The sequence below is a fragment of the Mustela nigripes genome, chromosome 18, assembly GCF_022355385.1.
Source record: "Mustela nigripes isolate SB6536 chromosome 18, MUSNIG.SB6536, whole genome shotgun sequence".
In the NCBI taxonomy this organism is placed as follows: Eukaryota; Metazoa; Chordata; class Mammalia; order Carnivora; family Mustelidae; genus Mustela; species Mustela nigripes.
In genome coordinates this window covers 39,443,858-39,469,022 of record NC_081574.1, presented here as the reverse complement: position 1 = coordinate 39,469,022, position 25,165 = coordinate 39,443,858, and the positions used below count along the sequence as shown (strand labels likewise).

The 25,165-nt window shown below is 37.6% G+C and overlaps 1 protein-coding gene across 6 annotated transcripts in view; it reads right to left on the bottom strand.

Moving 5' to 3' along the window:
- Positions 1 to 25,165, bottom strand: part of PSD3 (pleckstrin and Sec7 domain containing 3) — a 736,339-nt gene that overhangs the window by 350,690 nt on the left and 360,484 nt on the right. The window contains exon 1 of one of the 6 annotated variants that reach the window (XM_059384339.1): positions 3,515 to 3,621. The exons of the other annotated variants lie outside the window; for them this stretch is intronic. Within the exon in view, the coding sequence (XP_059240322.1) occupies positions 3,515 to 3,576 (62 nt within the window). The 5' untranslated portion in view covers positions 3,577 to 3,621. Of the gene's footprint in view, positions 1 to 3,514; positions 3,622 to 25,165 lie in introns of those variants that run through there. 6 annotated transcript variants of the gene reach the window in all.

Genomic DNA, 25,165 nt, shown 5'->3' with positions numbered 1-25,165 from the left:
TCTCAGGACCTTTACATTTTTAAAAATACGGAGGACACCAAACACCTCTGTGTTTATGTGGGTTACATCTATTGATATTCACAGCATTGGTAATTTAAAAAGAAAAATTTTAAATGTTAACTCACTTAAAAATAACAAGCCCATTTCATGAATATAAATAATATATTTTATTAAAAATAATAGTTTCTAAAACAACATAAAATTTAGTGGGAAAGGCAACAATTATTTACATATTTAGAATAATGGTTAGCTTAATGAAGATAGCTGGGTTCTCACTGCCACTAACCAATACTCTGTTTTGGTTAAAATATATTAAGAAAACCCAACCTCACACAGATATTCGGTTAAAAAAAAAAAGTAACTTAATATCCTTTCCAGATAATTGTAGATATTCTTTTTTTTTCAATGTGGCACTAAAATAAGATAAGTGGTAGGTTCCCAAAGGTTAGTGGCAATATAGTATCAAAGAATTTTTTGTACTCGTATTAAAATTTGTCTTCTACTTTAAATCAATCTTTTACCCAGGCAAGATTCTGTACCATACATTGGCAATTTGCAAAATATCTGTTGACACATTTCATTATACAATACTTTTTAAAATCATATTTATTACATCACCACTATTATCTTCAGAAAAATCTTTAATTATGGAAAAGCTACCAAACTCCTGGTGACAGATAAAAGTTTTCCGAATTTCTAAGTTTTAACTGAAAGCTCAAGTTGCCGGCAAAATATATTGTCAGTTTTCTTAGAGTATTAATAGGTTTGCTCTAATAATTTTTGAGAAAATGGCTGTCAATAACCATAATTTGTCAGTTACACTTCGAAGGAAAAATGGCATTTTATGAAAAGCATCAAGTTTATAACTCATAAATCAAATTACATACAAGACTGTCCCAAAGAAAACCATCAGGAGAAGGGCTTTATGCATATTTCCCATTTCATCACACATGAAATTAAAATCGTATATACTCAAAGGTTAAAATGTAATTATTCTGTACTGCTTCATCAAAGAATTTTTAGGTGAGACTGACTTTTGTTTTTCTTTTGAGTGCATGATAGTGAAGAACAAAGTAACAACTAGGACAGTTTGGAGTCACTACCTTGATTTGTGCTAAAGTCTGCAAACCATTGCTTCTGCATCATCAGTGTAAATATCAATACAGTGAAAAAGGAAAATAATACTGTACTGTTATTATAAAATAATTTTGAACTCATAAACCTCCTGAAAGGGTTTCAGTAAGCCCCACAAACCACAAAGTGAGCACCTCTGCCCTTGAAAGGAGTCACAAGCTATAGCCTGTGGCTGGCTATGGAATGCTGCATCCTCCATTTGTAACATAACCAATAATGCAATAATTTCCAAATCCTCATTTTAAATTGATAACTAAGGAAAGATACATTTATGATAAACTATGACATTTAAATAGCCTTCCAACATACTTACCACAGACTCTAAACTGGACACAATTTTTCTATAATGAACCAGACACTAAATATTTCAGGCAAGGTCACATTAGGTCTCTGTCACACATGCCTCTATTTTTGTTGTTGTTGTTGTTTTTCTTTGTTTTTCCCAACTTTTTAAAACTTAAAAACCATTCCAGGCTAGGCTGAACAGGCAGGCCCACAAGCCTACTCTTGCCATGCCTTTGCTCTACATAGTTCTTTAACTTGACCTGAATTAAAGTGGAGTATCCATTTACGTCTAACCCAAGATATTCTGAAGAGGGAACAGGATGATAAAATTAAATATGTAATTATAATTGTTACAAAGGGTTTTACGATTTTTATTAATTTATTTATTTGAGAGAGAGAGATCACAAGTAGGCAGAGAGGCAGGCAGAGAGAGGGGAGGAAGCAGGCTCCCTGCTGAGCAGAGAGCCCAATACGGGGCTCAGTGCTCCCAGGACCCTGGGATCATGACCTGAGCCAAAGGCAGAGGCTTCACCCACTGAGCCACCCCGGCGCCCCATTTACAAAGTTTTTTAAAAACCAATAAAAATAGTTGTAAACTTACAATAAATGACAAAAATCATTGTAACAAAAATATATATTTTTTTAAGCAGAACTATTCAGTATCTATTTTTGGCACTTACTGTACCTTATGATTTTCCATTTCCTATCACCAATAAGTGACAGCCTGGCAGGTACACTACCACTCAAATGCAGTTCCAGCCACTAGGCCCAGCCACACCAGGTAGCTCCTAGGAACTGCACTGCTCCATACTTCCCCAACCATGCTAGACTTGAGGGAGATAACCATCCCTCACAACTCCTCTCCAAACTCAATTTTATTAGCAAGTATTCCACATGCTATCCTTGAAAGAGAGCTATATGGGGAAGGAATAGAGAGAGTTTATCCCATAAGTGTCTTTTACACTCAATTATTCTGCTCAATGCACAGGTCAACTCACACATCCCACAGGACACTGTGGAGAAGCTAGACGTACCAAGTGGGGGCTTATCAAACCCAGGCTGACTTGATTTTACTGCAGCTATTAATGACAATACTTCATTTTTTAAAGTCAGTCAAATATTAAACCATAACTGATGCCAGGACAACAAACATAAAGTGGAACTGCCCCAGGCAAACTAAGATATTTGCTAACCCTTCTTTAAACAGTTAGCCACCTTAAACAAATTTCCAACAGAAATAGATACCAATTAAAATATATTACTTCATTATGAGATCTTCATGCAAATACATTTAAATATTTTTTCATCCTAAACCTTCCTCTACAGAGTTACCAGCCAGTTTTATGAAATCTATCCTATCAGAAAACTGAGTATTTAGTCATTATATACAGCAAACCTATAATATATAAACTCGTAGTAGAAAATTCTTTTAAAGGGCAACTCACACTTTGTGGTGGAAATGTAAAATATTTATTCGAAGAACTATTTTAGTTAAAATCAAGTAATTTTTATAATTATAAAAGAAAACCCCTGCAGTTGGGTCTGCATGCATTCTCTTACTCTATGTAGTAGCTATCATGGAGAAAAAACAAATGCCAAAGAAAGCAGTTTCTTTTCAATTAAACTGCTACTTACCGCTCATTTTTCAAGACAAATTTATGGCATATATTTAATCACTCCATGTAAATAGTATAATTGCACCACACATTCAGTACTGCAAAGATTTTGTTCAAATACAAGAGACTTATCCTAAAGAGCATATACATTTTATAAGTGTAGTGGTGATAGTCACTCCTGTTCCTCATTCCTCATGTTTGCCCCCTCTTTCTACTCTCTTGCCCAGTCCAGTCTATTTCACCTCATTCTCCCTACATTCTTCAAAAGGAGGTAATTTTAAAATCTGTTCAAATCAGATTTCTCTGGATCTTCTTGAAAAAACTTTCAATGAAAAAGAAATATAGTGGGGATAAATACCTCCATTCCTAGATGGCTTCATTCTGTCCCATTTCATGATTTATGAGATTACTTGAACAAGAACAGAGACTGCTCTTTTCAAATCAGAAAGCGTCACAATATGATGGCAATACAAACTCACCAGCAATAAGGAAGACACCAAAGAGAACTCATCCCAGAGCATAGGGTGACTGGGCCATACATACATCCTCTTATAAACCCCTTCTCAGCACTCTTTGCCCCACAAGTCCAGTGTTTGTTGGTCCACTAGAGCTTCTAAGGATCTAGCTCCCTGTGAAGTCATATTACTATGACCTCACCAACTTGGCAGAGGGCTTACTGTTGGGGTTTTTGTAATGTTTTTAAAATCACAATAAAAATAGGAGCCCGAACACAAGAGCCACTGTATATAAGGAGCATAAATAACAATGGTAGCCTAGCCTCGCTCACACTTGATAAAGCAAACTGGATGATCCCTCTCAGGAGGGATGACACCCCATTTTGTTTCCTGGAATACACAAGAAATTGTTCATCTAGTCTGCTGAATATTAGATGCTTTCAGTAGTTTGATTTTTTCCTTTTTTTTTTTTTTCTTAGTCCCTCTTCTTGATCAAGTACTTTCACAATTTCCTAAGGTGAAATTCCTACTAGCCACTTAAATATAGAGACTCCCAAAAGATTCTCCGTGTGTTCTAGATAATGCTTCACTGGGGCCTGTACCTCACACCTGCAAACAAATATGGTAACACTAATATCAAAAGAAAGATCAAATTATTGAGTCTGATCACCGGGCATTCCCATAACCTTTTTTAATGATAGGATTGCCAGTTTTTCTAAATAAAAATAATAGGATACCTAATTAAATGTCAAATATACAAAAAATCTGAACTTCATATAAACAAAAAATAGTTTTTAGTACAGAACATACATACACACACAAATCACTCAACGTTTATCTGAAATTCAAATTTTTTAACTGGTCTTCTTATACTTTACCTAGGTTCTCCTGATAACACAACCTCTTAAAATGTTTGTTCTAAACTTATTTGAAGAATTCCAATAATGGTGTTCCCTAACTGCCAACAGGTAATATGTTTCACAGCCCATACCATGGGTTTATTGTGACTTACTTATGTAATTTTTATTCCTTATTAAACTACTTTTCTATAGTTTCATCAAGACCTTCTCTCATTTGCCTATGACCTACTGATTCTTCTCTAACCTCCTCTAAATACAAAGGAAAAACTCTCTTTTCTCTATATAGTCACTGTTCTTTCCAAGCCTACATACCGCTACCACAGATGTAATAATATGCCTCCTTCATAAAAATCCTACACAAGATAAAAATCCAGGGGGAGAGTCAAGATGGTGGAGGAGTAGCAGACTGAGATGACATCAGGTCACAGGAGTTCAGCTAGGTAGTTATCAAAACAATCCAAACACCTACAAACCCAGCAGGAGATCAAAGAGAAGAAGAACAGCAATTCTAGAAACAGAAAATCAACCACTTTCTGAAAGGTAGGACTTGCAGAGAAGTGAATCTGAAGTGACAGATTCTAGCTGATGGGGGAGGGGCCAGCTCCCAGCAAGTGGGGGAGTAATGGAGCACAAAATCCAAACTTTTAGAAGTCTGCTCCACTGAGGGACACAGCTCTAGAGGCTAAGTGGGGGTGGAGCCCTTGCGGGGACAGTGTGGTCTCAGGTCCCACGGGGTCACAGAAGGATGAGGGATGTCTGAGGGTAGCAGAGTTCACAGGTGTCAGAGTGAGGAAGCCAACAACAGAGACAGAGCCAAGTAGTGAACTCCCAGCATGGGCTTACTTTAAACTGTGATCTGCGGCACAGCTGGGCCACTGCTCTTTGAGCAGATACCCCACAAGTGTCAGATCCAGGGAGACCCACCTTCCTCCACCAGAACAGTGCAGCAAGAATCTGCTGTGTTTGGAGACTCCAAAGGGGACCATGTGCCAGAGACAGAAATTCTCGGTCACAGGCTGGGTGAGCTCAGAGTGGGGCTGGAGACCAGGGAGTTGGGAATGATTGGGCGCTTTTCTCTGAGAGCACACTGAGAAGTGGGGCCACGAGCTCTTGGCTCCTCTTGCCTAGAGACTTCCAGAGCTCTGTGGAAAGCATTCAGGGAACAAAAGCTCCCAAGAATGAACCCTAGCAGATTACTTAGCCCAGCCCCTGGCAAGGGTGGTGCAATTCTGCCTCGGGCAAAGACATTTAAGAAACATGGCAACAGGCCCCTCTCCCAAAAGATCAGCAAGAACATCCAGCCAAAACCAAGCTCACTGATCAAGGAGAACAGTGGAATTCCAGAGGAAGGGAAAGCAAAGCATGGAATTCATGGCTTTCTCCCCATGATTCTTTAATCTTGCAAAGCTAATTAAATGTTTTTAATATTTTTTTGTTATTCTATTTTTTAACTTTTCCTCTTTATTCTTTTAGTGTTTATTAACTAATTTATCTTAACAATACCTTTCTTTAAAAAAAGTCTTTTAAATCATTATTATAGTCATATTTTATCCTTCATTGTATCTAACTTTATTTTTTGTATACATATAGGGTTTTTTCATCTAAAAAATTTTGGGATACAGTACCTACTAACAGATCAAAATATACCCCAAATCTAGCACACGGCTTTGTTCTAGTCTCCAGCCTGAGCAAATCCTCTCCACTTTCTTTTTCTTTCTTTTTCCAACCAACTTACCAATTCCTTTTTTAGACTTTTTAAAAATTTTTCATCTTTACAGTCATATTCCATCCTTTCATCATGTTTACCCTTGTTTTTGTATATATATTCTTCTCTTCTTCAAAATTTTGGGAGGTAGTTTCTTCTAAAACCGAAAATCAAGTGGGTGGCTCCATTCTATTCACCAGTTCTTTTATATATATATATATATATATATATATATAAAAAATCCTTTTTACCCCCCCCCTTTCTTCTACCCCCAATTTAGGGTCTCTTCTGATTTAGTTAGCATACATTTTTCTGGAGTCTTTGCCACCCTTTTAGTATTTTATTCTCTCATTCATATATATATTTTTTAAAGATTTTATTTATTATCTGAGAGAGAGAGACAGTGAGAGAGAGCATGAGAGGGAAGGTCAGAGAGAGAAGCAGACTCCCCATGGAGCTGGAAGTCCGATGTGGGACTCGATCCCAGCTCTCCAGGACCATAACCTGAGCTGAAGGCAGTTGCTTAAGCAACTGAGCCACCCAGGTGCCCTTCATTCATATTATTATCTGGATAAAATGATAACACAGAAAGACTCACCACAAAAAAAAAAAAAAGAACAACAACAACAACAACAACAACAACAAGAGGCAGTACTGAAGGCTAAGAACCTAATCAATACGGACATTGGTAATAATAACTTCAGAATGACAATTCTCAAGGTGCTAGCTGGGCTCAAAAAAGACATGGAAGATATTAGAGAAACACTGACAAGAAAAATAAAAGCCCTTTCTGGAAAAATTTTTAAAAAAACTAAAATCTAACCAAGCTGAAATCAAAAAAGCTATTAATGATATGCAATCAAAAAATGGAGTTTCTTACTGCTAGGACAAATGAGGCAGAAGAGAGAATTAGTGGTATAGAAGACCAAATGACAGAGAATAAAGAAACTGACCAAAAGAGAGACAAACAACTACTGGACCATGAGGGGAGAAATCAAGAGCTAAGTGATACCATAAGACAAAAGAATATTAGAATAAATGGGATTCCAGAAGAAGAAGGGGGGAGACAGAAGGCATATTGGAGCAAGTTATAGTAGAGATTTTCCTTAATATGGCAAAGGGAACAAGCATCAATCCAGAAGGCACAGAAAACCCCCCTCACAATTAAATAAAAATGGGTCCACAACCTGTCATCTAATACTGAAACTAACAAATCGTAGAGACAAAGAGAAAATCCTGAAAGCAGCTTGGGACAAGAAGTCTATAACATGCAATGGTAAAAATATTAGATTGGCAGCAGACTTATCCACAGAGACCTGGCAGGCCAGAAAGAACTGGCATGATATATTCAGAGTACTAAATGAGAAAAACATGCAGCCAAGAATATGATATCCAGCTAGATTATCATTGAAAATAGAAGGGGAGATTTAAAAAAGCTTCCAGGAAAAACAAAAACTAAAAGAATTTATAAACAGTAAACCAGCTCTACAGGAAATATTGAAAAGGATCCTCTAAGCAAAAAGAGAACCTAAAAGTAGTAGACCAGAAAGGAACAGAGACAATATACAGCAACAGTCCCCTTACAGGCAATATAATGGCACTAAATTCATATCTTTCAAGAGTTATCCTGAATGTAAATGGGCTAAATGTCCCAATCAAAAGACACAGGGTATCAGAATGGATAAAAAAACAAAACCCATCAATACACTGTCTACAATAAACTCATTTTAACTCAAAGAAACCTGCAGATTTAAACTGAGAGGGTGGAAAACAATTTACCATGCATGGACATTAAAAGAAAGCTGGGGTGGCAATCCTTATATCAGATAAATTAGATTTTAAGCCAAAAACTGTAACAAGAGATGAGAAAGGAAGGACACTACATCATACTCAAAGGGTCTGTCCAACAAGAAGATCTAACAATTTTAAATATCTATGCCCCTAACATGGGAGCAGCCAACTATATAAACCAATTAATAACAAAATCGAAGAAACACATCTATAATAATACAGTAATAGTAGGGGACTTTAACATCCCCCTCACTGAAATGGACAGATCATCCAAGCAAAAGATCAATAAGAAAATAAAGGCCTTTTTAGACACAGTGGACCAGATGGACATCACAGATATATTCAGAACATTCCATCCCAAAGCAACAGAATACACATTCTGCTCAAGTGCACATGGAACATTTTCCAGGACAGATCACATCCTGGGTCACAAATCAGGTCTCACCAAGTATCAAAAGACTGGGATCATTCCCTGCATATTTGCAGACCACAATGCTCTGAAGCTAGAACTCAGTTGCAAGAGGAAAGTTAAAAAGAACCCAAATACATAGAGGTTAAAGAATGAAGGGGTCAACCAGAAAATTAAAGAAGAATTGAAGAAATCCATGGAAACAAATGACAATGAAAATACAACAGTTCAAAATCTGTGGGACACAGCAAAGGCAGTCCTAAAAGGAAAATATATAGCAATACATGCCTTTCTCAAGAAACAAGAAAGGTCTCAAATACACAACCTAACCCTACACCTAAAGGAGCTGGACAAAGAACAGCAAAGAAAGCCTAAACCCAGAAGGAGAAGAGAAATATGAAACTAGGAGCTGGTTCTTGGAAAGAATTAATAAAATTGATAAACCCTTGGCCAGACTTACAAAAAGAATAGAGAAAAGGACCCAAATAAATAAAAATCATGAATGAAAGAGGAGAGATCACAACCAACACCAAAGAAATACAAACAATCATAAAAACATGCTATGAGCAACTATACGCCAGCAAATTTGACAATTTGGAAGAAATGTATGCATTCCTAGAGACTATAAACTACCACAACTGAACCAGGAAGAAACAGAAAACCTGAACAGACCCATAATCAGTAAGGAGACTAAAGCAGTCACCAAAAATCTCCCAACAAACAAGAACCCAGGGCCAGAGGGCTTCCCAGGGGGAATTCTACCACACATTTCAAGAAGAATTAATACCTATTCTCCTGAAACTGTTCCAAAAAATAGAAATGGAAGGAAAACTTCCAAACTTATTTTATGAAGCCAGCATTACCTTGATCCCAAAACCAGACAAAAATGCCATCAAAAAAGAGAATTACAGACCAATATCCTTGATGAACACAGATACAAAAATTCTCACCAAAATACCAGCCAATAGGATCCAACAGTACATTAAAAGGATTATTCCCCACGGCCAAGGGGGATTTATTCCAGGGCTGCAAGTTTGGTTCAACATCTGCAAATCAATCAATGTGATACAATACATTAATAAAAGAAAGAACAAGAACCATATGATACTCTAAATAGATGCTGAAAAAGCATTTGACAAAGTATAGCATTTGACAAAGTACAGCATCCTTTCTTGATCAAAACTCTTCAAAGTGTAGGGGTAGAGGGTACATACCTTAATATCCTCAAAGCCATTTATGAAAAACCCACTGCAAATATCATTCTCAATGGAGAAAAACTTAGAGCATTTCCGCTAAGGTCAGGAACATGGCAGGGATGTCCATTATCACCACTGCTATTCAACATAGTACTAGAAGTCCTAGCCTCAGCCCTCAGACAACAAAAAGAAATTAAATGCATCCAAATGGGCAAAGAAGTCGTCAAACTCTCATTCTTTGCAGATGGTATGATACTTTATGTGGAAAACCCAAAAGACTCCACTCCAAATCTGCTAGAACTTGTGTAGGAATTCAGTAAAGTGTCAGGATATAAAATCAATGCACAGAAATCAGTTGCATTTCTTTACACCAACAATAAGACAGAAGAAAGATAAATTGCATCCCAAACCATAATACCTATGAATAAACCTAACCAAAGAGGCAAAGATTTATACTCAAAACTATAAGGTACTCATGAAAGAAACTGAGGGAGACACAAAGAAATGGAAAAATGTTCCATGCTCATGGATAGGAAGAACGAATACTATGAAAATGTCTATGTTACCTAAGGAATCTGCACATCAATGTAATCCCTATCAAAATACCATCAATTTTTTTCAAGGAAATGGAACAAATAATCCTAAAATCTATATGGAACCAGAAAAGACCTCAAATAGCCACAGGAATGTTGAAAAAGAAAGCCAAAGTCTGGTGGCATCACAATTCCAGACTTCAAGCTCTATTACAAAGCTATCATCACCAAGACAGTATGGTACTGGCACAAAAACAGACACATAGATCAATGGAACAGAAGAGAGAGCCCAGAAATAGACCTTCAACTCTATGTTCAACTAATCTTTTACAAAGAATGGAAAGAATGTCCAACGGAAAAAAGTCTCTTCAACAAATGGAGTTGGGAAAATTGAATAGCCACATGCAGAAAAATGAAACTGGACCATTTCCTTACACCACAAACAAAAATATACTCCAAATGGATGAAAGACCTCAATGTGAGACAGGAATCCATCAAATTCCTTAAGAAGAACACAGGCAGCAACCTCTTTGACCTCAGCTGCAGCAACTTCTTCCTAGAAACATCGCCAAAGGCAAGGGAAGCAAGGGCAAAAATGAACTACTGGGACTTCATCAAGATCAAAAGCTTTTGCACAACAAAGGAAACAGTCAACACAACCAAAAGACAACTGACAGAATGGGAGAACATATCCGCAAATGACATATCAGATAGATAAAGGGCTAGTATCCAAAATCTTTAAAGAACTTTCAAACTCAACACCCAAAGAATAAATTATCCAATCAAGAAATGGGCAGGGACATGAACAGACATTTCTGCAAAGAAGATATCCAGATGGCCAACAGACACATGAAAAAATGCTCATCACTGAGTGCACATCACTCAGCATCAGGGAAATACAAATCAAAACCACAATGAGATACCACCTCACACTAGGAAGAATGGCTAAAATTAACCAGTCAGGAAATGACAGAAGCTGGCGAGGATGCGGAAAAAGGGGAACCCTCCTAAACTGTTGGTGGGAATGCAAGCTGGTGCAGCCACTCTGGAAAATAGCAAGAAGGTTACTCAAAACGTTGAAAATAGAGCTACCCTATAACCCAGCAATTGCACTCCTGTAATCGCACTACTGGGTATTTACCCTAAAGATACAAGTGTAGCGATCCGAAGGGGCACAAGTCCCCGAATGTTTATAGCAGCAATTTCCACAAAAGCCAAACTATGGAAAGAACCTAGATGTCCATCAACAGATGAATGGATAAAGAAGAAGGGGTATATATATACAATGGAATACTATGCAGCCATCAAAAGAAATAAAATCTTGCCATTTGCAACCAAGTGGATGGAACTAGAGGGTATTATGCTGAGCAAAATAAGTCAATCAGAGAAAGACAATTATCATATGATCTCCCTGATATGAGAAGTTGAGAGGCAAAGTGGGGGGTTTGGGGGGTAGGAGGAAAAAATGAAACAAGATGGGATTGGGAGGGAGACAGACCATAAGAGATTCTTAATCTCACAAAACAAACTGAGGTATGGAGAGGGTGGTTGGGTTATGGACATTGGGGAGGGTATATGCTATGGTGAGTGCTGTAAAGTGTGTAAGCCTGGGCAATATAATACATTATATATTAATTTAAAAAAAACTATAAAAAATGATAAAAATCCATATCTGTAGCATGTCAGATAAGACCATTCACAAGCTGATCCCAACTGCTCATTTAGATTTATCATCTACCATTTAACTCATGCTTGGGCCCTACAGGGATATTACTGTGCTTTTCCATCTTGTTCCTTTTGCCCCTTTTGTTATACCTATGCTAAAATTCTGGGGTGCCCCAAATTTTGCAAATTCTTTTGACCCTACAAGACCCCAAGTGAGATAACTTTACAAAGAATCATACCCCAACTCCTTCCACCTGCATTCTCAGAGCACTTGATAAATTACCTTTATTCTAGCTCTTCTTTTAAAAGTCTCCTCTCTCACCTACCAAAATCTTGAATTTCGCTCTGTTATGTACATCATGACTGTAGGCCGGTTATTCAATAGCCACCTGCTAAAACGATGCAAGAACTGAGCAACTGGCTGTATCCACTGTCTCCACTGTCTTCTCTGCTATACTATCAATGACACATGGCACGGACTTTCTAGTTCATTATGACCAATCCTGGAATGTTCTAGAAGAGACTGACATCAGCAGAGGGTACCAGTTAGATTTTCTGGTGTCGTATTTACTTTGAATATTAATTTTAAAAAGTTCTTTAAATTTGTATTGAATTGAGGTAATAAAAGTAGGATAAAAAGTGAACTAGGTTAAAGTGTCTAAGCTTCCCATATCCCACCATTTATAAAGTATATTGGGGAGTTGTACATAGAAAAAAACAACAAACAGCACCTAGTCCAATTTTATACTGTACAGGCTAGGTAAAGGCCAGTCAGAAGAATCCCAAGGAGTTGAAGAGTTGCAAGTGGAATGAAAGGACCAGAGGGTACAATATGACCCTGGCAACATTTTTCATGCTGCAAATACAGACACAAAAGTCTGGAACCAACAGATTTAGGGAAGCCAGTACAAATGCATTAGCTTTCATGGCAAGAATGAATCTCAGTCAAAAAAGAGTTTTAAGTATATCATAAGCAAGATACATTTAAATTCTGAAGTATAAAATTGCCTTTGAGAAAAGAAAGGAATCTTACTGGCCATCAAGCATTTATGTCTCAGGCACTGCAGAGAGCATATCATCTAATCTTGGAGGAAATATAAATGAGAAATTATTCAGAACAGCTACAGTACCCCCAGAGGTACCCATTCACCTAACAGCATCTCACCCTGGTTAAGCACTTACTTTGTGCCAGATAAGTGCTTCCTAGAGATTGTCTCATCTAACCCTCAGCAGTCTTATAAAGTAGATAGTTGTATACCCATTTCATAGATGGAAACTGAGGCACAGAGCTGGACATGGACAATGGTACTTCAGTACCCAAGTCCTTTATATCCTCTACTACTACTAATTTTGCTACTGGTAGTCATTTTCTGGTATGGTTGTTTTTGCTGATTCTACAAATATTAACAAATTCCTTACCATGTGTCAAACAATGTGTTTAGGTGCTTCCTACTTAGGAATACTTCAGCAAACGAAAGAAAACACTTCTACCCCAGGAAAGCTGAAAATAAACAACAAACATAATAAAAGAAAAAAAAATATGTGTGTGTGTGTGCGCGCGCATGTGTGTGTGCGAGTGTGTGTGTGTGCATGTGTGTGTAGTATGTTAGAAGGTAATAACTGCTATGGAAAAAAATAGGACAAAAAAATAGAGATCAAGAATCTCAGTCTGGGGAGAGAGGTAGATATAGTTTTATTTATAAAATGGTCATGGGAGGTCCCAGCAACTTGAAGGGTAGAGCTGTCAGCACTTAATATAAGGAAACCAAAGTTGGCACAGGTTTTAAGAGAAAGAAGTTCCATTTTACTTTTTTAAGTATTTTATTTATTTGACAGCGACACAGTGAGAGAGAAAACACAGGGAGTGGGAGAGGGAGAAGCAGGATTCCCACCGAACAGGAAGTGGGGCTCAATCCCAGGACCCTGGGATCAGGACCTGAGCCAAAGGCAGATACGTAACGACTCAGCCAACCAGGCGCCCCCAGAAGTTCCATTTTTGATACACTGACTTTGATATTTCCATTAGACATCCAAGGAGATACAAGAATTAAAAGACAATATGCCTGGGGCCTACTCCAGGGAATTCTCAGACTGTTGGCCTGAGGTGGGCCTTCACATTTTCTTTTTCTTTTTTAAGCTCCAAGAAGATTCTGATGTTATCAGGATTTTAAGCCACAACCGTAACCCATGGAAACTCACTATAGGTCCAAAGAGGAGAAATGGTAATTATCGGACTTGGATTTTTTTTTTTTTTTTTTAAGAGAGAGGAAAAGACAGTTTTAAGCAGGCTCCATTTTCAAGGGCAGAGCTGGGCTCAGGGCTCAATCTCAAAACCCTAAGATCATGACATGAGCAGAAACCAAGAGTCAGATGGTTAAGCCACCCAGGCACCCCACCAGACTTGGATTTTTATGAGATCACTTTCCTTTGTACCATGAGGGAAAAACTATAGGGAGACAAAATGGAGGGCAAGGAAATCAGCTAGGAAAGCTATCAAAATACTAAGGCTAGGCAATAAGAACCTGAATTGAAAGATAATTCATGCAAATATTAAACAACAACAACAAAAAATACCTGCTCCGAGGGGCGGTTGGTAAAGTGATGAACCTCTCAATTTCCACTCAAGTCACGATCTCGGAGTCAAGAGACTGGCCTGCCTCGGGCTCCACACTCAGCACATAGTCTACTTGAGACTCTTTCCTTCTCCCTCCACCCCTCCCCCTGTGCATGCTCTTTCCCTCAAATAAACAAATCTTTAAAAAGTAATAATAACCTGTTCTGAAAGAGATTTAGAAAGTAAACTGAAAGCACATATTGAGTGATTTGGAATGTGTGTGAAGCTGTGTTCAAAGGGAGAGCAGAAGGCTAACTCTGACTTAGAAGCTGGGAAGAATATGTTGTCACCAACCAAGATAACAAATAAAGAGGAAGAAGATGGGGCGTGTGACAGTGTGTGAGGGGCACACGAGCACGCGCACATACAGCAACAAGAGACAGAAAGAGAAAAGATCATGAATTTGATTCGAAGATGTAATAGCATAAGGGGTCTACGGAATATTTAGGCAGAGTTGTGTAGTAGCCACAGCAGCTATGCCACTACAGTAGGAACTCAGTACAGGCATAGCAGTCCCCTCCACTAATGAGGATAGATCACCTGGTAAGGGGCTGTAATATCCAATATGACCAAGGAGCCCAGAAATGTGTGACAAAGAAATACATCTATATTCATCTCAACACAAATTCATTATGACAGAAGAATTAGGAGGTCTCCTTTCATGTATTAATAAGATTCCACATGCAAGTGCTTAGTTTGCCAGTAACAATTATTAGTTTATAAGATGCTAAAAGCAAGTATCTGCCAAAAAGTTCCAGTTAGACCACCAAGGTTCAAACACTGGTTCTATCAGTCACCAGAAAGGGGAAATTCATTATTTTCTTTGTGAGCCTCAGTTTCTTCATCTACAAAATGGAGAGAACAGTACCAACTTCCCAAGATGTTGTGCAGATTAAATGAGAAGATCCACATAAATGCTTACCTACTAGTGTTTGGCACATAGTGAACAGTAAGTGTTAGCTGCCATCACCAGACCCATTTTCTTCACAGCTACTACTCCCTATATCTTTAAGATTATTACTTGGTTATTTAGATGATCACATGAAATAATTACCTCAGGCAGTATTTTATTAAATGTAAATGTTATTTGTACTGTACACAAATGTTAACTGGCTCTCAGTAGAAATTAATACTTTTCTCTAAAGAAAACTGCCTCAAATTAACCCACTTTTGACATTTACATAGAATACATCTCTCTAGATGGGACTGCATTTTACTTATAAATGATTTCGGGGACTTTATAATTTTAGAGAACCATTGACAAAATCTAACCATAGAAACTACTAATGGCTAGTTCTGTTTGGTATGGAAAACGTAATTCAGTCTTTACAAATGAAGAATTGTGTCACCTGGAGGTTCTAGCTTAGGATATTTTTTAAAGCCCATTTATTTTACTTAGTCCTGCATTCAGTATTACAGAAAGGGGCACCAACGTGCAAGGCAGTGGTACAGAAGCTGACCAAACTTACCAATTTGCCTTGGAAGCATTTATTTGCAGTAATTGGAATCTTTACTCTTCTAGAGCTTCATACTCCTCTAAGGGCATAACACAGATTATGCAGAGTTATTTCTTTTCTTTTTGCTTTTTTGCTTTTTGAGTTTTTTATTTTGTTTTGATTTTTCATATTAAACTGGAGATTTTCTGGCCTGGCTCTCAAACGAGGATGTAATTTTGCTATAATAGTATCAAGTCAATTTTAATACAACTACATTATAAAACTTTGAGATGAATCATCTGCAAAGCAACTATTACTAGATGCCTGGCTTGATAATAAATAAGGAGGAAAGTGATACAAAAACATTTACGAGATATTATTTGCACAGAAGCTTCCGTGAACAAATCAGTGAATCCCAATTCCAGTGGGCAAGAAAGGAAGAGTGAATCATTCACAGATGGACTAACTTGTTCTCCTGGAATGCTATTAAAATGCCACTGCATATTCTGAGTTTACATCTTCATGAGATACAGCCTTTGGCCATGTTACCTCACTGCCTTTACACTATATCACTCTCTACCCTGACAAAAGGAAATAAAAGGGGCAACTGCATTCCATATCCCTGTAAATTCATAAGTAGACAGTCTGAAGCTGACCATATCGGTTAGTGACTGTGTTTATGCACTACGCACTCAGGGGAAATGGGGTGGTCTGAATTTAGACAATATGCAAACACTTCTACACAGAAAAACACAAGCTTATCCCCCATGCCAAGATATTACATCCCTTCATGTTTCTCCAAAATCAAATTTTCTAATTTAATAAATTTTCATTTATTTGAAATGAAGGCATCAACACTCTAAATGAATGCATACATGCACAAACAAAGCATAAACTCATCAAAACACACCCTCCTTTGACCTGGAGGAGGAGGTATTACTTGGCCCTATGACACATGAGAAAAGAAAGACTTGTAAAAGGGACTAACTAAACTGCTAGAGTCCACTACATCACACCTGGGATTTAGTCAAGGATGCTATTACTGCCAAATGCAATACAATTATAAGGAAGAAAGCTTAAAACCCTTGGAGAGAATATTTACAGTAACACAGAATGAAATCAAGTCTATCCTTCCAAAGACAATTTATAAGAAGGAATGCCAAATTTTTAGAAGCCAAGAATTGACTGAACTAGCACATCTTTGCTTTTTCTCTCTGAAATCCCTACCAACTAAAATAAGACAGACAACAAATAATAGTCACATACAATTCTATATAACAAGAAAACTAGTGACAATGGCTGCTTTTCTGTAGCACTTACCAGACTATTTCTTAGTACTTCCCCCTATTGAGGCCCATTCAATGACACAATCTATCATTAAACAAAAGATATCAATGCAAAAGCATTCCCAAATAACCACCTGATAACTCAAGATATGTTTTATTATTAGTTCAATCATAATTATCTGAAATTGTTTCTGGTTTTTTAAATTTATCTGATACTTAAAAATGATCAGTTTTCTATCACTATGGTTATATTATTGAGGAAAAGTTATGACTGAAAAATAATGTTTTAAAAGTGCTATATTCTGCCCCTTCATACCGGGGGATACCGGGGGATACCGGGGGAGGAGGGGGAATCCTCAATGTTAATTTAAAAAATATGAAGCACTGAATTACCTTTCAATGGGATCTTAAACCATCTTCTAATTATTCATATTAATAGCTGTTCCACACATTTTAGAACACAATAAATAATTTTTAAGAAAAAATTTATCTTCTGTCTACACTTTTACTGCACTGAATTAGTATTACTATACAATCACTGGGCAACAGAAAGTGAGCAAGGATTTTGCCAATGAGGGTATGCAGGAACTCTGACCAACACAACTGGCAACAGATACTCCACTAAGTAGATAATCCTTATATGGATAATTACTACATTTTTACTATTGTGAACAGTTTGTTAAATAGTGTCATATCAAGAGTTGGTGTACCCATCAACAAAAGGATAAAAGCCATATGATCATCTCAATACATGCACTAAAAACACTAGACAAAGAAGAACATCCATTCATGATTTTAAAAAATCTTCATTAAAGTAGGTTTAGAGGGAACATACCTTAACATACTAAGCCATCTATGAAAAACCCACAGTGAATATCAAACTCAAAAGGGAAAAACTGAGACTTCTCGGGGCGCCTGGGTGGCTCAGTGGGTTAAGCCGCTGCCTTCGGCTCAGGTCATGATCTCAGGGTCCTGGGATCGAGTCCCACATCGGGCTCTCTGCTCAGCAGGGAGCCTGCTTCCTCCTCTCTCTCTGCCTGCCTCTCTGCCTGCTTGTGATCTCTGTCTGTCAAATAAATAAATAAAATCTTTAAAAAAAAAAAAAAAAAAAAAAAAAAAAAAAAAAAAGAAAAAACTGAGACTTCTCTCTAAGGTCAAGAACACAACAAAGATGTCCACTCTCACCAGTTTTATTCAAAATAGTACTAGATGTCCTAGCCTCAGCAATTAGACAACAAAAAGAAATAAAAGGCATCCAAACTGGCAAAGAAGAAGTCAAATTTTCACTATTTGCAGATGACAAGATACTCTATACAGAAAAACTGTAAGACTTCACAAAAAACTTCCAGAAATGATAAATTCAGTAGAGTCTCAGGGTACAAAAATCAACGTGGAACTATCTCTTGCATTTTATACACCAATAATGAAACAGCAGAAAGAGAAATTAGAGGGCTCCTGGATGGCTCAGTGGGTTAAGCCACTGCCTTCGGCTCAGGACATGATCTCAGGGTCCTGGGATCGAGTCCCGCATCGGGCTCTCTGCTCAGCAGGGAGCCTGCTTCCTCCTCTCTCTCTGCCTTCCTCTCTGCCTACTTGTGATCTCTCTCTGTCGAATAAATAAATAAAATCTTTAAAAAAAAATTAAAAAAAGAAAGAAATTAGATAAACAATCCCAACTGATTGAATTTATTTTTTTAAAGATTTTATTTTTTTATTTGATAGAGACAGAGTGTGTGCACACGTGAGCAGGGGGAGGGGCAGAGGAAGAGGAACAAGAGACTCCATGCTGAACCCAAAGCCCAATGCAGGACTTGATCTCATGACCCTGAAATGATGACCTGAGCCTAAACCAAGAGTCAGACACTTACCCAACAGAGCCATCCAGGCACCCCACAACTAACTGGAATTTAAATAAAACTTAGGGAAAAAAAGAAAGAAAGAAAGAGAGAGAGAAAGTCCCATTTATAATTGTACTAAAAATAATAAGATACCTAGGGAATAAACATAACCAAAGAAATAAAAGACCTGTACTCTGAAAACTTAAAACACTGATGAAATAAACTAAAGATGACACAAACAAATAGAAAGATATTCCATACTCATGAATCCAAAGAACAAATATTTCTAAAATATCTCTATTATCCAAAGAAATCTACAAATGTAACGTAATCCCTATCAAAACACCAACAGCATTGTTCACAGAACTGGAATACACAATCCTAAAATTTGTATGGAAACACAAAAGACCTCAAATAACCCAAAGCAATCTTGAAAAACAAAAGCAAAGCTGGAGGTATTACAATTCCAAACTTCAAGTCGCATTACACAAAGCTGTAGTGATCACAACAGTATGGTACTGGTACAATAATAGACACATAGTTCAGTGGAACATAACAGAAAACCCAGAAATAAACCTACAACTATATGGCCAATTAAACTTTGTGAAGGAAGGAAAGAATAATCAGTAAGAAAAGACAGGCTCTTCAAGAAAAGTTATTGGGAAAACTGGACAGCTACATGCAAAAGAATGAAACTGGACCACTTTCTTATACCATACACAATAATATACTCAAAATGGATTAAAGACCTAAATGTGAAACCTGAAACCATAAAAATCTTAGAAGAGAGCACAGGCAGTAATTTTTCTGACTTTGGCTATAACAACATTTTTCTAGTTATGTCTCCTGAGACAAGGGAAATAAAAGCAAAACTAAATTATTGGAATTACCTCAAAATAAAAGACTTCTGTACAGCAAAGGAAACAATCAAAACTAAAAGACAACCTACAGAATGAGAGAAGATATTTGCAAATGACATACCCGATGAAGGGTTAGTATCCAAAATATATGAAGAACTTACAAAACTCAACACCCAGGGGTGCCTGGGTGGCTCAGTGGGGTAAGCCTCTGCCTTCAGCTCAGGTCATAATCTCAGGGTCCTGGAATCAAGCCCCACATCAGGCTCTCTGCTTAGCAGAAAGCCTGCTCCCCCCCTGTCTGGGCCTGCCTCTCTGACTACTTGTGATCTCTCACTGTCAAATAAATAAATAAAATCTTAAAAAACAAGAACAAAAACAAAAATAAACTCAACACCCCAAAAGCAATCTAATTAAAAATGGGCAGAATACATGAATAGACATTTCTCCAAAGACATCCAGATGGCCAAGAGACATATGAAAAGATGCTCAGCATCACTCACTATCAGGGAAATGCAAATCAAAACTACAGTGAATAACACCTCGTACTTGTCAGAATGACTGAAATCAAAAACACAAGAAACAACAAGTGTTGGCAGGGATATGAAAAAAAAAGCAACCCTATTCACTGTTGGTGGATATGCATGCTGCTGCAGCCACTCTGGAAGGGGGAAGGGATGAGTGGATGAGTGAAGTAAGTGATGGGGACAAAGGAGTGTTCTTGGCAAGGTGAGCACACAGTGATGTGGGGAAGTGTTGAATTACTATATTATATACCTGAAACTAATATAACACTATGTTAATTATACTGGAATTTAAAAGAAAATAAAAAAGGCTTTGCATCTAAACCAATCCTGTGAATCCCTGTTTGCCACTAAGCACACAGGTCAAGTGGTACCTAAAGCAAGTCAGGCATAGATCTATCTTGTCAGCAGTGGCTAGAGTTAGATGATGTATACGAATTCAAGTCAATTTTTTTTTTTAAATCAATCTCTGCTAGAGGTCTCAACTTAGAACTTAACTTCTTTTTAATGTAATTTCCTTGAGAATAATAACCATTGCGGATAAATAAGTTACAATTATAAGTATCCCATTCCTAAAACTAAATATTACAACCACTCAAAAGTATACGTGTAAGTACAAATTTAGCCTGATCATACCCTCCCCAACACGCACCTTTGCAGGTCCAGGTACTAAATAATATTATCTAGCTCGGGAACATTAACTCAGTTCTATACTTTCCTCTCTCTTCCTCTTCTAACTTCCATCTTCAGAAGAACAAGAGGCTTTATGAATACTTTCCATAGTTGGTTATATCTAATTTGTATCATCACTCTTCATGTTTCCTGCCCTCTCTTCAAATTTTTATAATCACCTGTTTTCACGGCCCCACATCACAGTTTTGCTACACTTCTTCAGTGCTCTCATAACTACACAGCTGACCTGCGGTGTCCCTCAGTGTCTGACGGGGCCAATGCAGGGCCCCTCAGTCTCATCTTGCAAACACCTTCTGCAGTCTTCCAGGAGAGGGCACCAACATGCAAAGGGGTACAGAAACTGCCCAAACACCAAGTGAATGAAATAGCCTGCATTTACCTTAGAGGCATTAATTTTCAATAAATAATTTTACTCTTCACCCTTCACACTCCTCTGGGGGCATGATCCAGTCAATGCAAGTTTTTGCTTCTTCGTTTTCACAAAGTCCATGCAATTCTTACTACGGTGGCCTGTCAGCATATCCTCTCTATATGGAGTTTTCCCTGAGTGCTACCTACTACAAGTACCCTGAAAGCTGCCATATTTGACAGAGGTTTATCAGATTTGCTTAATAAATTTTGCGTATAATTTTAAAGAGAAAAAATGAGCTTCCTAAAAAGAGTGTAGGAAGATCAGCGCAAAGAAAGCAGGAAGATCATCCCCCAAGGAAATAAAATCTTATCTCAGTCACTTCCTGCTTTCATCTCTTTACATTATTCCAGCTCATCTGAAGACAGATCAACGGGATCATCCTCCTCTGGGGCTATGGGAATAAAAAGGGATTTTTCCACTCTGTATTGCCTATGATGAATGAGTTAGCAAGAATATCCATATACATTTTTGTCTTTAATATATTTTGTAAGCACATCCATAATGCTTACTGTTCTCTGTACATTATTCTAACCACTTTATATGAACTCACCTAACCCTTTTAACAGCTCTATGATAGGTACTATCGTCACCACTTAACAGAGGAATAAACTAAGACAGGGAGACGGAAAGTAATTTCACATGGTCACAATCCTAATCAATGGCAAAGCTGGATAGGAGCTCAAGCTAGGCAGTTTGATCTGCAAAGATCAAGGTCTTAAACAATATGCTGTCTGGCCTTCCTTCTGCGGTAACAGTTACACTTCAGGTATACCACTGGCATATAAGAACAAAAATGTCTACTTCTTAAGGGACATCCATATGATTAAATGTCCTTAGTATAGTTAATTAAGTGTACACATCAATTTGCATAATTCTCTCTGCAATAACTTATTGAAGCATTAATATGTGCTGGACATACTTTAGGTGCTAGGAGTACAGAATGACTGTAACAAAGCCCTACCTTTGTAGTTTAAACTTCAAATAAAAGACAGACAATAAGCCAAATGAAGGTCCTCCTCTCTGTGTCCCGCCCTTTTACCTTTCCACAAATATCTGCTGAATATCTGTTATGAGTAAGACACTGTTCTAGATAAATATTAAAGGGTCAATAAAGCATTGAAGAGCAAAAGTCCTTGCTCTCATGGAGCTAACATTCAGACAGTGATGGTGATAAATGCCTTGGAAATAAATACAGCCAGGTAAGGAAAGAGGGGAGGCGAGAACTTCTGATTTATTCATGGCACCAGGAAAGTGCCACCTGAGTGGAAAACTGAAGGAAAATAAAGGATGTGTCCTCGCAAATCATCTTTAGGAAGAGCGCTCCAAACAAATACTAAGGCCTGTGTAGGTCTGTGTTTGGCAAGTTCAAAGGACAGCACAGAGAGGACACTAAGGCTAGACAAAAGTGAGCAAGAGAAGTGGTGAGGCCTGAACTCACTTGTACATCCAAAGCAGTCACTCACTCAAAAGCCCCCAAATCAACTCCAATTCTCAAAACACCTATGGTCAGAAACAGCACAACAATTAAAAAGAAAACCAATAAAACAGCAACAACAAAATGGATTGTTAGTTAGACACACATTAGCTTCCAAAGTTAGTAGCCTGTTTTTCAGTTCCTCCCCTAATTCGGAGAATGTTTCCGTGACCCTCAGCGTCATCCAAGGCCTACTCCAGCAATCCCCTAAGTCATCCCAGAGCACAAATGTCCACTGCGTACTGTGCATCATGTCTTCACTACTGTCCCCTAACTGGTCTGTAAAGTTTCTAGGGCTGAATCCAGATCTTCATCACATTTCTGTCTCAGTGCCTAGTACAAGGACTGGCACAGAAACTCTCTAAAAGAACCTAAAAACCAATTGTGAAAAATTTAAAAAGGAAAGTCAATGACTATGTTCTAGTCTAAACACACCAAGCAACCTGACTAGAAGATGCCTGAAAATAGTAATTAGGATGCTTCCTCTTATAACCTACATAAAAAGTTGGAAGTCTCCAACATGAAGTTTTGGTTACTTATATCCACCAATTAGAATTACTTCAATAATTTCAAACACTTCCCTCACTGTGGAGTCTAGAAGCTCTGACCAGTACAAAACACTTACCAGTGAGCTCTCTCTAGACATTTTTCCCCAAGGTATATATATTTTTAAACATTACCTGCTCCTTAATATTGCACAGTGGGGAGCAAATACCAAAAAATGGCAAAGAAGACAGAATCCAAGGGGAACATCAATTCTTAATAACTTTGAAAAGTAAAACCATCACTGCTAAATAAAAACATCATATGCATTATCTTAAAAAGGAAAGCAGCATTGCCAATTGCCAACTTTGTATGTTCCCAGGCATGATGCTTAAACCAGGTTCTTCCTATCTTCATTTATCATCTGTTAAAAATAGATGAGATGATGCTTAAGACAATTTCCCCGGATCACTGAGTCACATAAGAGAGGAGGTGGTGCTCAGAAAAGGGGTGCCTTCCTTCCCAAGGAATACGTTTTAGAAAGTTACATGTTTCTTGAAACCATCTTTGATTTTAAAAATATGTATTTTTAAACAAATGAGGTAATAAGCAAGAAAACCAGGAGAACAGTGCCTACCAGACAGTTGGCACACAGTTGTTTCTTACCAAAGTGTTCGCTTAATGAATAAATCATCTGAACCATGTATAAGTATAATTTAGAAATAAACTACTTTTCCCATGCAAAAAGAGTTACCAAACTTTAGGGAGCTGTAGATCATCTTAATTTGCCCTTTGATTTCACACTATCAACTCCTAAAATCAAACCACCCGCAATGCGAGGGGAGTGAGCTCAGGGCTCCTTAATGTAAATGACATCAGCTATCTACCATCTAACTTTTCTCAAGTATTTTGGTATTTTAAAATTGAAATTGTGGGATTTCAGAGGTAGTTTAGTAACAAGAGCTGGAACAGATTCAGTTCTTGGACACAAGACAAGACAATCTGCTCTGCAAATAAGCTGAGAATTAAAGGGACACAGTAAACAATAAATTTAGTGAATACCTCCCCCTCCACAAAAAGAAAAAGAGAGAAAGACAGTCTTTAAAATCAGTTGAGAAGAAAGGAAATCACATTTTCTGACATAGCCCTTTACATATATCATCTCATTTTTAACAATAGTCAAAACCTCCTAGTGCAGTTTTTTTAAGTCTTTTAGAAAGGTATCCTTATGTACAAATGAAATACAATAAGGCATCCATTTTGGTATACGTTTTAGATAAAGGAAAGCTTACTAAGCCTAATAGCTGAGCAAACAGAATTCAGGTCATATAACCACTTTTCACATCTGAGATCCTTGCTGTGGTCCAAAGAAATTATAGCATAATTAGGACAATCACCAACCGTTAGACCACATGGACTTAGGAAAGCACCTGCTGAACTTTCAAATAATAGATCACCTAACTACTTACTGTTCACATGACAACAACTGATATCCAGAAGTGTGACTTGCCCTTAGAGTCATGTCTTCCAACTCCAATTCCAAAATTTTTTGTTCAGTACATAATTATCCAGAGCAAAAATGACAATTTAAATAACTGGTGACAAAGCTGACCTTCCCAAAGGGTAGGCTAGTCTCTGCAAATGCTTCTGAAAATATTTTTTCAAGTAAACTGAAAATGACAAGTTTCTTGGTCAAGGGAAAGGGCACTGGGGGAGGAGTACTTCTGAAAGTCCAGAAAACTAATAATGGAGAGGATGATGTCAGAGGCAGTACAGACCAGCTTGAAATGCTAAAACTAATCCTCCAGAACTTGATCATGAGCCTTCCCATAAAGGGAGTGGGGGTGATACCAGGAAGAGATAGGGATGCTCCTGAACCAAAACTAGAAGTCCTCTCCC